This window comes from Podarcis gaigeae (genome assembly GCF_964106915.1).
Source record: "Podarcis gaigeae genome assembly, chromosome: 3".
In the NCBI taxonomy this organism is placed as follows: domain Eukaryota; kingdom Metazoa; phylum Chordata; class Lepidosauria; order Squamata; family Lacertidae; genus Podarcis; species Podarcis gaigeae.
In genome coordinates this window covers 91,048,475-91,061,649 of record NC_139680.1, presented here as the reverse complement: position 1 = coordinate 91,061,649, position 13,175 = coordinate 91,048,475, and the positions used below count along the sequence as shown (strand labels likewise).

General features: G+C 41.8%; 1 protein-coding gene across 9 annotated transcripts in view; it reads right to left on the bottom strand.

The window, feature by feature from the left end:
- Positions 1-4,599: 4,599 nt before the first annotated feature.
- Positions 4,600-13,175, bottom strand: part of TMEM63A (transmembrane protein 63A) — a 34,613-nt gene continuing 26,037 nt past the window's right edge. For all 9 annotated transcript variants that reach the window (XM_083733282.1, XM_083733286.1, XM_083733284.1 and 6 more), the window contains 7 exons: positions 12,762-12,821; positions 10,960-11,122; positions 10,306-10,411; positions 8,388-8,555; positions 7,427-7,542; positions 6,158-6,220; positions 4,600-5,648 (listed from right to left, as the gene is read on the bottom strand). In XM_083733282.1, the coding sequence (XP_083589408.1) occupies positions 5,487-5,648; positions 6,158-6,220; positions 7,427-7,542; positions 8,388-8,555; positions 10,306-10,411; positions 10,960-11,122; positions 12,762-12,821 (838 nt within the window). In that variant the 3' untranslated portion in view covers positions 4,600-5,486. The remainder of the gene's footprint in view (positions 5,649-6,157; positions 6,221-7,426; positions 7,543-8,387; positions 8,556-10,305; positions 10,412-10,959; positions 11,123-12,761; positions 12,822-13,175) is intronic.

Genomic DNA, 13,175 nt, shown 5'->3' with positions numbered 1-13,175 from the left:
TGCGATTGTCTGGCCCATCATTTCTGAGCAGGGGGTGGGAGGTTGGAGCTGACCAGGTAGGTCCTGGGCATGGTGAACAATTCATTGTGTGGTGCTGCTGCCACTGAGAAAGCTGGCTCTGGACCCAATGGATTGTAGCCACAAATACACGCCTTTTAGGGGATGATGACTTAGCAGGTCATGGCAGAACTGCAGGCATTTCTGGATGAAAAATTATCTGGATCCATTCCAGTCTGGGTTCAGGACCCAGCTTCTTACCCTGATGGATTACACTTATAGAAAGGAGGACCTGGGGAATGCAACCCTGTTCCTTCTGCTTGGTATCTCAGTGGCTTTCGACACTCTTAGCCATGCTCACGCACAGGTTAGTGCAAGGTCAAAATAAATCTTTATTGTTTTCAAAGCTTTCCAGCCTGAGCCGGTTTTTCATTCTGCTCTGAACAGGGCTTTTGTTCTACTTAAAAGTCGCACAGTTGCACTGATGAGTAACAGGCGTACTCCAGTTTTTTAAAAGCCATGGCTTTGAGAAGATGATATGATTAGGCAACTACAATTTGATGAGCTTCTTTTTTAATAGAGCTGAATTTTCAGAAAACATCCAAACTGCCATCTTCTGAAAACGGTGCTCTTTTAAAGCAGCGGAAACAAAACGGAGATATAAAGCAAGGAGCTCACCTAAAATATGTACATATTGTCTCGTGCTCCTATTAGTCACTGAGGGTTCCTCCCCCCCTAACCTTTTCATACCTAATTAGAGCCAACTCTCTCTATCCATTTGAGAGCTGCATCCATTAGCCTGTATGTTCAGGCTTAGCCGCCAGCTCCTCATTAACATTCCATCCCCTTGCAAAGGGCTGCTCTCTCCAAAAGAGGTCAGTGGTAGATTCCCCATTTTAGAATACTGACCTTCCCATTTAAATGCTGCCTGTGCTACAAGGACACTGCATTCCTTTCCTGTTCACGTATTTGCACAACCATGTTATCACTGTTTTAGAAAAAAATGCACAGCACTGTGGCTATAAGGAAAACTTGTGACTATACACTGCACTGGTGCTCTTCTTTCTTTTCAAATTAATTTGTCTAGAGACAGACACATGTAGCACTCATGACAAAAATGTCCACCACACCAGAGTGAGAGCAACACTATGTGACACATTACTAGCTATGTGCCTGTGTTCTTAAAGGTAAAGGGACCCCTGACCATTAGGTCCAGTCGTGACCGACTCTGGGGTTGCGACGCTCATCTCACTTTATTGGCCAAGGGAGCTGGCATACAGCTTCCGGGTTATGTGGCCAGCATGACTAAGCTGCTTCTGGCGAACCAGAGCAGCGCATGGAAATGCTGTTTACCTTCCCGCCGGAGCGGTACCTATTTATCTACTTGCACTTTGAGGTGCTTTCGAACTGCTAGGTTGGCAGGAGCAGGGACCGAGCAACAGGAGCTCGCAGGGATTCGAACCGCCGACCTTCTGATGGCAAGTCCTAGGTTCTGTGGTTTAACCCACAGCGCCTGTGTTCTTACATGCAACACTCAAATTGCCAGCGTGGGGTCCTTTGGCTCAGCGTAGGAGGCTTCCACCCTTTGCCCCACATTATGATCTCAATTTGGATCAGGCCCCATGCCCCCTAAAGGCACAGCTTCAGATGTATTGTCTTGCATGGCCCTGAGGTCCCAGATTCTGAGTGTCCACAGCAAACTGACAGATATGTAATATATTATTACTCTATTTTTTACTGTCAGCATGGTTTGCTTGTGTCCTCACTTTATATAAGCATCATCTGTTTTAGCTACGCATGTATTAGGAATTGTATAATTTTGATGTATTAATTTTTGGCCTCATCTGTGACCATTTAATAAACATGCTGATTTTCTGTCTCACGTGGCAAAGTAACATTGGCTTACCAGGGTGGCATAGGATGCACTCTGCTCTCTTGAGTGTACCCTGTGGCTCAGAGTCTGCTCTCCAGTCAAGCCCAGCTATATTTCCCTTCTGGTCTGTGGCAAGCCTTACTGCAGCAGTTGCTCTATATACTGACATTAACCTTTCACCTTCCAGCTAATGGATAGGGGTCCATAGGCCACCCTGTCCCCTGAGTTGCTGCAAAAGTGATTTAATAACATGTTCACATTGTTCCGATTGTTTTCTCTACAAATACATTCCCCGCATTTCTGTTGCACATTAAGGGGGGAGGATGACAGAAGAGTATTTTTCCTGGTTCTCTTTCCCACCCTGCCCACCATACCAATGCTATTAAAACTGGCTTATGTAGTTTCATATAAATTCAGCAGTCTTCAGCCTTTAACCCAAACAGGCATTTGGGGCCCCCCCTTTTTTAATTGCATATTTACCATGGTGCTGATGCTGTTGTGACCCATCTTAGATCAGCCTTAGAGAGGGTTCCGATTTATCACTTTAAGACCAATTATATGATTGAAACTGATGGGGGATTTCAGATCAACATGTGGCTATTTATTTATTTCACAACATTTATATACCGCTTGATTGTAGAAAAACAAACAAACAGCCCCAAACCCTCCAAGGGTCTGCTTTTCCAAGGAGGAAGGGTTAGAAGTTTGATCCAGATAATACTTTGTGCCATATCCCAAAGCAGTGGTTCAAGATGAGCATTGCCAGCTGTCAACAGGCATGTATACTATAATCCATACCCTATAATGTAAATAGAGGAGGGCGACATTATATGCTCCAAAACAGACCTTACAGAAAAGTTACACATCCATTCCATGCATACAATCTACATCATGGGTGGGTTGATGTCTACATTTCGTAGGGGTAATCTGTTGGAGGACTGCACGTTGATGAAGATGACCCAAAAGTGGTTAGGCACATACACAGACAGAGAGACCCTTCATTCGTTATGCTACCTCTTTTCCATCTGCAAAAAATTAAGAGGGTCACAGACACCCCCTGATCTGTAGGTTGCCCACCCCTGCGCTACAATATATGTTGACACACACCTGTCATGATTACATTCTACCTCCACCCTCTAAATCAGTATGCCTCTTAGTAACAGTGGGGAGAGAGTGCTGTTGTGCTCAGATACCTGCAAGCTTTTCGTAGGCTGCTGGTTGGCCACTGTGAAAGCAGGAAGATGGGCTAAGATGGGCCTGTAGTCTGATCTAGCAGGCTCCTCTTAAAGTCTCCCTCAAAATATAGTAGCAATTGTAGACTGGTGCAGGTGTGGAGAATTCTGTTAGAGAGAGCACTAGTCGTACAGAACTGCAATGCCCAAAATTCCCAGAGTCCATTATATATTAGAACAGGTTAGGGATGAAGATTAGTGGAATAGGAAAAAAATCTGACACATTTCAAGACAACTCCAGCTTCACATTCCTTCGTAAGGATTCAAAATTAAAACATTTATGTAGGGAGAAGACAGACAGCTGGCTCTGATTTAAGTGCTACCCAAGGGACAGCTGCTTGCAGGCTGCAAGGAGAAAGATGACCAAATATGCCAGAATGCCAGGCTCGGCAGTCAGGAAGAGGGGAACAGCACATTTGCTCCAGCTGCCATCCTAGCACTTTGCACTATATGCAGACTGGCGTGATATCACACTGTGCAACTGCTAGGAGACATAGTTGCAATAACTTAAGAATAAACGTGCAAGGGTGAAGACTTATGTATCAACAACCGTAGGCGGCAGCTTTCAGCGCAGTTGCCTTTATCTGCTTATTCGCTATTGGTGTCCTACTGAACAGCTGCATTTAGAGTTGAAATACTGCCCCTGCTCAGCTGGCCACAAACTATCCAAAGCAGTCCCTTGCAGCTGTTACAAACTCTACGAAATGCAGACTCTGGGTAAGTAATTTCCAAAACTAACAACTGCAACTGTTGCAGGCCATATAGTTTTAAAATTCAGAACAAGATCACGACTTGTAAAAAAGTTGAAGCAAGTCAAAACTGAGAAAGTCCTTCCTGATTACAAAGAGTCAATTATGTTGAATATGAGGTTCTGGACAAGATCCAGGATACAGCAAGAATATGGTACCTTTTTGAAAAGTTAGTATCAACGTAGGAAAATGGGAGTAGGTTGCTGGTAGTTCTGTGTTGAAAGCACAAACACAACAATACTTTGAAGACCTCAAATAATATAAAATTATTCTATTGTGGATAAGAACTGGCAAAAAATAATAATCACACATGCTTCTGAGCAAGCAATAAAATATAAGAATTAAATGCAAATGGAGACTATAATGTGAACTCTGGGAACCAAATAGCTGCTTACATTTGTGTAATGGACTTACAAATCCAATTCATTTTACTCTGCTTACATGTCAGTTCTTCAGAGGCCTATCATCCAGCACCTAGTTTTGAACCACAAATGTATTTGGAAGCCCATAAACAGGACACAAGAGTTAGCAGATTTCCCACTAGCTAGGGAGTGGGTTTCCGTGTACTGCATAGCCCTATACCCCTCCCCATGGCTAGCAAAAGTAAAATATATTGGCAGACTAGCAAAGGAAACATGCTTAATTTGCATAATTTTAGGGCACAAAATGTGGGCATTCTTATGCCAACACTGTAGGTCTGAAAATTTCATAAAGTTTTGTGATAATCAATACACTTAAGTCACCAAAATGTATCTGAATTTGTGTTTTATTGAATGTGATTGCTTAATTATCATTTAACATAGCTTTTGGTAAACATTTATACCCACTTCATAATTTAAAAAAAATGTCTTACATACTTATGGTAATCTTGACACTTAAAGCAGATCTTTGTTTGATAAAGCAGAGAGATTAAAAGTGATAAAATGTTCATATCCTTTATTGTTTGGCTCATAAACTTCCCTTGTAAGAAGCCCTTAAAATAGTGACCAGATAATAACAAATTTAGCCCCTACTTAAAAGTTCTCATATAAATACAATCTGTCATCTCCTATAGTTTTGGAACATCATATCTCTGTACTGTATTTGCAGAAAAATAGTCTGTCTTTTTTAAAGAGAAGCAGCACCTCAGCCAACTGGAACATTAGAAGAAGACCAGAGGGCTCCCCAGATCACATTTGCTTGGCTTTTTTTTTTTTTTTGTTATCAAAACAGGAGTGCCCTTTGGACATAAGCCAAAAGTGTTTAACAGAATGGTTAAAATTCAGGCGGCATAATTTTAAAAACCAAAAAATGAAACCCAAACCCCAAAAGGTAGGTGCCACGTTTGACAACTCTTTTGGTCCCAGTGATCTAGCATTTGTCCATACAGTCACATCTTTCCATAAAGGCAAACAAGTAAACCCTAAATAATTCCTCTGAGCATTGTTGTTCAGTATAAATGTACCACAATCTGTGCAACGACCTATAAAAATGACCAAACCCAAAGTGGCAACTTTGTAAAATCAGCACTGCAAATGAAACCCAGATCAGTGCTCCCTTTGGAAGAAACAGACTGTGCGACACAAAATATTTTGTGAAATCCAGAGGTCCAAGGGCGCCACCTTATGTTAGTCCCTGACAAGGAGACACACATGGTTACATCTCTCCAAAGAAAGTGGGTTCCTCAGGGTAAGAGACATGAATGACAACATCCCTTTTTACAGACGTTTTTCCCATGGTGCCATAGTTCTGGTGATCCAAATTATCCATAACTGACCTTTCATTAGGAGAACGCAGTAGAACATGGGGTACAAACATCTGGAACGGCAGAAAATTGGAATCTTGAATAATTTAAAGAGGCAAGATATGATAATTTCAAAATGGATCAAATATTTTTATCTCATCCCCTGTTTTTCTTTCTCCCACCTATCTTCTGCATGGAGGCTGAATGTTGTTTTGTTCCGCTCTGGACTCTTAAACCAGAAATGAGTGTTTAGTAGGAGAAACAGCATTTCATGATTCTACAAAAAACTTTCCCCCATGATTAAGGACAAAACTTGGAATATTTGGTTCAAACTAAATAAGACTGCAATATCTGAACACTATTACTGTGTAGAGAATGTGTTTTCTAAATATGTCTTTGTTGCACCTAAAACCTATGCAAGAATATATTTTGTCAACTGAAGAACTTTAGGTTAGCTAGCCCTGAAGGCAACCAAAGCAAGTGTTTTGTCACCACAGAACTTGCTGATACAAACAAATCCTTTCCTGGCAAGAAACTTGCTTTCCCGTGAAGAATTAATAATTGTTTTCTGATAAATGCTTACAGCAGATTTTCGAGTTGTTGTTACTGAAATAGCATCAGTCCCCGTTTCATCTTTTTTCTCTGTCTGCAAGTATCAATAGAGAAGAGACAAACAAATATTAAAATTTGTGAAAATATGCCCAGTCTTGTGCAAAACATAATATTTAACTGTATTGCTCCTGTTTGCCAGTACTCTCAGTTCTATCATTTAACACGAGGAAGCAAGTACATAGCTATACAGGAAGAATTCGCTCTTTTTTTAACATAACACTTAAATATTTACAGCTACGGTAAGCTATTACCGTATTTTTTGCCCTATAGGACACACTTTCCCCCCTCCAAAAATTAAGGGGAAATGTGTGTGCGTCCTATGGGGCGAATGCAGGCTTTCGCTGAAGCCTGGAGAGCGAGAGGCGTCGGTGCGCACCGACACCTCTCGCTCTCCAGGCTTCAGGAAGCTATCCGCAAGCCTTGCGTGCCCGGGGGAACTCCCCCCGGGCACGCACGGCTTGCGGGTGGCAGCTTGCAGCGCGGAGCACGGGGCGCCCTCCGGAGGACGCCCCGTGCTTCGCGCAGGTGTCCGCAAGCCTTGCGCGCCCGGGGGAACTCCCCCGGCGCGCAGGGCTTGCGGGCGGCAGCCGGCAGCGCGTAGCACGGGGCGCCCTTTGGAGGATGCCCTGTGCTTCGCGCGGGTGTCCGCAGCCTGCCACCCGGTGGGCGAGGCGCCCTGAAGCAGAGCGCCTCGTGCGCCGGACAGACATCCGCAGCGTGGGGAGCCCTGCAGGAGTTCCCCACAGGGCTCCCCACGCTGCAGATAGCAGCCTGCCGCCCGGCGCGCGTGGCACCCTGAAGCAGAGCGCCCTGCTCGCCGGACAGACATCGGCCAGCCCCACAAGCTCGGGGGACAGCGGGGAGGCGCAGCGCCGCCATCCCACTGTTCCCTGACCTGGTTTTGGGGGGGAAATAAAGGGAAATTTTTTCCCCTTTATTTCCCCCCCCCCCAAAAAAAAAGTAGGTGCGTCCTATAGGACGGAGCGTCCTATGGGACGAAAAATACAGCAATTAGTCAGAACTTAGCTTTACTGATGTAATTGCTTTAACAGTTTATTGTTTAAATTGTGTTATATTTTATTGTAACCCACCCTGTAATCATATTTGACAGTGTGTGGCATACAAAAACCACCAAATAAATTAATAAAGTAGCTCAACTGACTTTGGATTTAGTGTTAAGTGCCAAATTAAGTGAAGCAGAAATGATTAGCAACTCCCAGATACAATAAGAGTGATTTACCTTATAATTCAGAGGGCTGAGGTACTTGAAGCAGCCAAAGCAGGTATAGCCTATGCAAACACAAATTGCTATGGCTACAACTAGGAATGTAAATAAAGTTGTAGGTGCTCTAAAACCTAAGGAGAAACATTTACAAAATATGAAATAAAATAGGGAATGAGATAAGAGGGTGGGGAAATCTCCGCAGCCGCACACACAAGCAAGCAGGTAAGACACACAAATCTTGAAATATGGGAATGTACCGTATCATTTGAAAACTATTCTTCTGCCTTTTAAATTAGAACAGGGTTCTGCCGGGCAGCGAGGGCGACTGTCCTGTTTCACCACTTGAGTTGAAATACCAAGGTGCCGGTCCCCTGCCACGCTGAAGCCTTGCTTAGCAGGCTGACATGGCTGTGGTTTCTGGTGACATCTCACCGAAACCCAGAAGCTGCAGCCGCTTCTCCTTACACAGTATGCCCCCCCCCCATTATAAGCAGTAGTAGCAGCAAGATCTCCAGGAGGTCTCGCCAGAAGTCACTGCCACCTCTTGGGTTCTCCAGCAGTGATGACAAGGGGTGGATGAGGCACCTGAGGGGGTGCCACCCCTTGGGATTCTGCTGCTTGAGGCACCTGCCTCAGTCTGCCTCATGGGCAGGCCGGCCTTGCTCGATAAACTGACTTCCAACACTCCCAGGCAACCTGGCCAGGGACGCTGAGAGTTAATAGTCCAGCATCATGGGGAGGGCACCTTGCTGGCTACCCCTGTGCTAGAAGATCTGCCTATGCCCTTGGGTCTCAGTGTTTGGGACAGCACCATTAGCTGTTCCCAGAATCGGCAGCCCTACACTTCAGCTGTATCTTTGCCCTTTGCTCCCACTCACACAGCGCAGAGATATCCATGCTCAACAACAAAAATTACTACTTGTCTGCTACATAAACCTCTCAGACGTCTGACCATTTGCACGCCACTCATACTTACCAAGCCTCAAAAAGGAGAAAAAGTACAGCCAAAACAGGCAGAGAATTGGAGCTGCAAGGGCTTGAGTCACAGCCGCAGAATGGATTCGTTTCTCTAGCTTTGCAGGAAGGTATGCAAAGTAGAGATTGTGGCGGTCAACGGTATGCTTTAGGAGCAAATAAATTAATCCTGAAAATAGGAAATAATGTCAGAGTTACAAAATTGTTTTTTTCTGCTGCCATTTCTCACCACAGAACCATGAAGATGTTAAATGTCCCCTTTGTTCTATACAAGCCAAGGCACCCAAATGTTCTTGTGCCTGTAGACTCAGTGATTGCCAGGAATCAAAAGGTAAACAGCATATAAAATACCAGACTCTTGCTACTGACTTTGAATAAATTAGCAGCTTCAGTTTTATAAGGTTATACAAATGCTTCATTTCCTCTTGTGGGATGCCATTATATGATATGAGGAAAGGTTCTAGCATGTGCTCTTTCCACCGAGACATCTCTGCTTTAATTTGTGTGAACTAGCAAAGTTCTGTTGTTTTAAATCCCATCTAACATTCTGTTTTTTTCGTGTTTATTTTGTGATGCACACTAGTAACGTGTTTGTTCAGCTGTGAAGAACTAACAGCATTCTGTTACCATGTGTTTGAGGAATTCACTATGGTTTTGTTTAGTTAATAATTTTATTTGTTTAATAATTGCAAAGGAAAAACACAACCACCGCACTTTTGGTGGTATAAAGAACAGGATCTCCATTCAGAAGAAGAGAAATGCCATGCTTGTCTCCTCAGAAGTTCAATGAAACTTGACTTCCAGATAAGCAGGACCGTAACCTAACTGTTATTAGAAGACAAACACATAGCTTATATAAGGGTGTTAAATATGTTATAATTGAAACATAAAAACCAATGCTTGTTTCTGGGAAACCAGATTTTACAGAAAAACAAAGCACACAATTTCTAACCAAAATTCAGTTGGCAAAAATGGTGCCTGCTTGCTGTATCAAACTGAAACAAAGATCAGATACATCTTTCCATGTATGTTGCTATATTTAACTGGTGTTGTTTGTTTGTTTTCTGCTTTAAAAAACCCACCTATGTATTATTGGGGATCCCTGGCATGAAAGATTACATTTAGTAGAATCCACATTTTGTTTAGTATCTAGAATGATTTTTGTAGGAATAAAAAAAATACATTCCAGAAAACAAAGGTAATAAAACTAGGCACTACCATAAATAAGAATGTTAAACATTTTTACACCAGGTGTACCATAATTTGCCAGCCCTGTGCTATGGAAAATTTGTCCACCAGGCATCTATGCTGTTAAGCTCTAGATGTGTCTTGAAGACAGACCTATTCAGCTGTTTAGTTTCCTTTTCAGATGAGCCAGTTATTCTTGCAATTATTCTGTGCTGTTTTAAAGTATCTTATGTTTTAGGACATTTGTAATATATGGGAAGTATGATCTACACCTGAGAGCTATGTTCTCATAAGTTGTTTCATGAGCTTGTAACTCCCTTTTTCATCCTCAAGACCGCAAAATCCATAGCCTAGTCTTCTTACTAGTCTATGTTGACCTTTTAATGTTTCTCGTGTTGCACTTCCTACAATGCGTAACCCCTTTCAGATCAAAAAAGACTATGCTATACTAATGAATACAACAAAACGTATACAAATGAAAACTAAGAATAATATAGAGGCAAACCTAAAAAGCATGTGGAACATGTATTTAGATTAACCAGCACTACACTAAGTTCCTACTGAGAGCAGCAAAATGATTTAAGTTGTTGTGCTCTTTTCTTACCCTGTGTGACAAGTCAGCTGGCACAGAAACTAGTATAGCACATACATTTCTCAGTCTCAATACTATATTCAAGCCACCAAGCTCTCCTGTTTGTCCTATTACAATCCCAGCACACTGCCCAACTTACCAAATGGGACAATAAGGGGGCAGGTGATGCTGTAGGCCATGATGACGGTGAACACACAGAGTGTCCACGCATACATTGCTCCAAACGCAAACTGAAATGCTTGGTGCTACAAGGAAATAAAACATTTGCGTTAAGTGTTGCAGGGACGATATTCTGCCTCTTATTCTCTTTATACACCAGTTATTTTAAAAGTGGTGCATACCGCACTTTAGCAGACATGTGTCAGCAACCTTTGGGGGCATGAGTACATATCAGTTGCATCGCCAGAAATTTGTTGCGACAATTGAGAGAGCTTCACTTGCTGACTCAGGACAACTGAATCATGTTACGAAGTTTAAAAAAAAGCCAGATCTGTAAATACTATCAAATATTGGGGTCTTTAGATGGAAAGTTTTTCTATGCTTTCTAAAATAAAAATGAGAGGGGGGAAAGTGAAGCTGCTGTGTTTGAGTAAATGTTGTGCTACAGAGATTAACTGTGCTCCAACAGAAGGCCACCAGAAAGCGGGGGAATCAACAACAAGATTGAAATTATTGGGACGACCAAAGTCCAGGGATGAATGCCGGAAGCCCATATGAACAGAGATGCAAAATATTGCTGCGTATGGTTGACAGGAATATAAAATTCTTTGTGCAATAGGTCTAGGTTCCATACCTGCTTAACATGTTTTCTCTCAGAACTGGATTTGGCCATAAACATGCGAGCAGTGTATACCAGGAGTCCTGGCAAACGCAACAGCTCCATTCCAGTGCCAATGAAAGCCGATGCAATCACATAGTTCACAAAGAAAGCTCCTTGGTCAGGCAAAAAGACACACCTGCAGGTAGTTTTAGAAGAAGAAGAAACAAGTGAGTGATGATGAAGAAGAAGGTGAAAAACCTCATCTGGTCACCACTTAACACCCCCTACCCCTGCCTGCTCTGGGGAGAACTCTACTAGATCTCATTATATGCCCGAACTCTGGGAGGTAAACTAAGTTGGAAAAAGTAGCTAAATGGAAAGAAAGGCAATTAACAAGGCAAAACTGTGCTTGAGTAAAAAAAAGGAAAAAACTTAGCCAATATTGAAGAAATGCAGGAGTAATAGAGGAGGTACTGCTTCTATCTAGAATATGCTATGGCAGCATGCTCACAATTGCTTGCATATTCAATAAAATGAAACCACATTGAACTATTTTCAGTTTCTGCATTAATTTTTCCAACAATGCCGTTTGCCAAAGTTTCTGAAACCAGAATTCCAGATTGTCCATTTTAAATTGCAATAGCAGTTCTAGTAGCAACTGGATGATGAACTAATAATTATTTGTGATGCAGCAAACTCAGAGGGCCAAATGTGGTGACGGAGTAACCTGTTGTTTAGTAATTAAGCAACCTGGTTTTTACTTAGGGGATTTACAGTGCACGTGGCAGTAGTTGCCAACCACCTGGCACCCCTCTATCCCAAAGGAAACGCTTCAGAATTGATAAGAGAAAGTTTATGAGATAACATGATTTTTTAAAAAAAACCAGCTAACCAGCTTGTGCTGATGTAAGAATGTGTGTTTACTCCAAGGCTGTGACTTCTATTTGAGTATCACATTTCTATTCCCACACATTTTGAAATCAGGAATACACCTGTAATCTTTGTCTACTAGAAATTTATATATGGCAAGCATTCAGCTTCTAAGCACCATCCTTTCAAATTGTTCTAGCTGCCTTTTTTGCATTTTCCTTGATAATTTGCTTATTTTGAAAATAATTGCTTAATTGAAAATAGTTAAATTTGGTTTAATTTTATTGAATGCATGCTTGTCCACCTGCCATAGCATATTCTAGATTGTGGCTTGTATAATAGCAATGAGTAATAATTTATATTCCGTATACAATGATTACCTCAACAGAAAATAAAAGATTTAACTTCCATATATTTAAATATGAACCTTCCTGTGTCTTTCAGTGATAATACACATAAATAACGATAATTGGCTCCATAACAGCCAAGCTAGGGAAGCATCATCTACACTCTCTTTAATCTCTTCTCCAGAAAGCAGATTTACCACTTCTATAAAAGTCTTTCAAATGAAACAACTGTTTATCTTTACATGTCTCAATATTATATGCATTGCATTTATTGTAAAATATTGGATGTAACTGTACAGGAAGCAAAAGAGACACTGAAGGTACCAAATGCTGCATGCTTCACCTAGATTCTAGATGTTGTTAAGTTGAATCTATTAGGTCAAAGTTCAAAATTTGTTTTAAGGAAAAGGTAAGCATCAACCAGTATATTCTGTAGTCACTCCTTTATGGAGAATGTTGTTAAGACAAAATGCAATAATGTTTTCTGGGCTCCCAGAGTAATTTATTTTTGCAGGTTAAGCAAATGGTTGAATATTCTAGACAGAATAGGGTTGTTCACAGTATCTAGAAGACATACAAGCCCCTGGGCAGGTAGAAAAAAGGATCTTAACTACTTACTCTAATCTAAATCTAGATTCAGATGCGCGGTCGAACACCCAACGAAAGAAGACATCGAGACTGGAAGAAATATGCTAGCATTAGACTCCATAATTCACTACAGCCAACACATGAACAAAAGGGTCTTTCTAAGCACATCATTGTTATTTAAGAGTTTTAGTTACACTTTTGTTTTGAACATTTGCCTACAAAACAGAGGAAGTTATACATGGCGAAAGGTCAAAACGGATGTGACTTGGGAGATCTGTGTAAGGATCTACCCCAACTTTTTAAATAAAACACCATTAACCAAACTTAAAAGCAGCTGCTGCAAGGCCTCCAATTTTGATTGGGGTATGGATGCTCAGGAAAGGGGTGTTCAGCTCTTTCTGCAGATACCATTTCCCTGAAACCCTTGAAATTGCCTCATTTGAG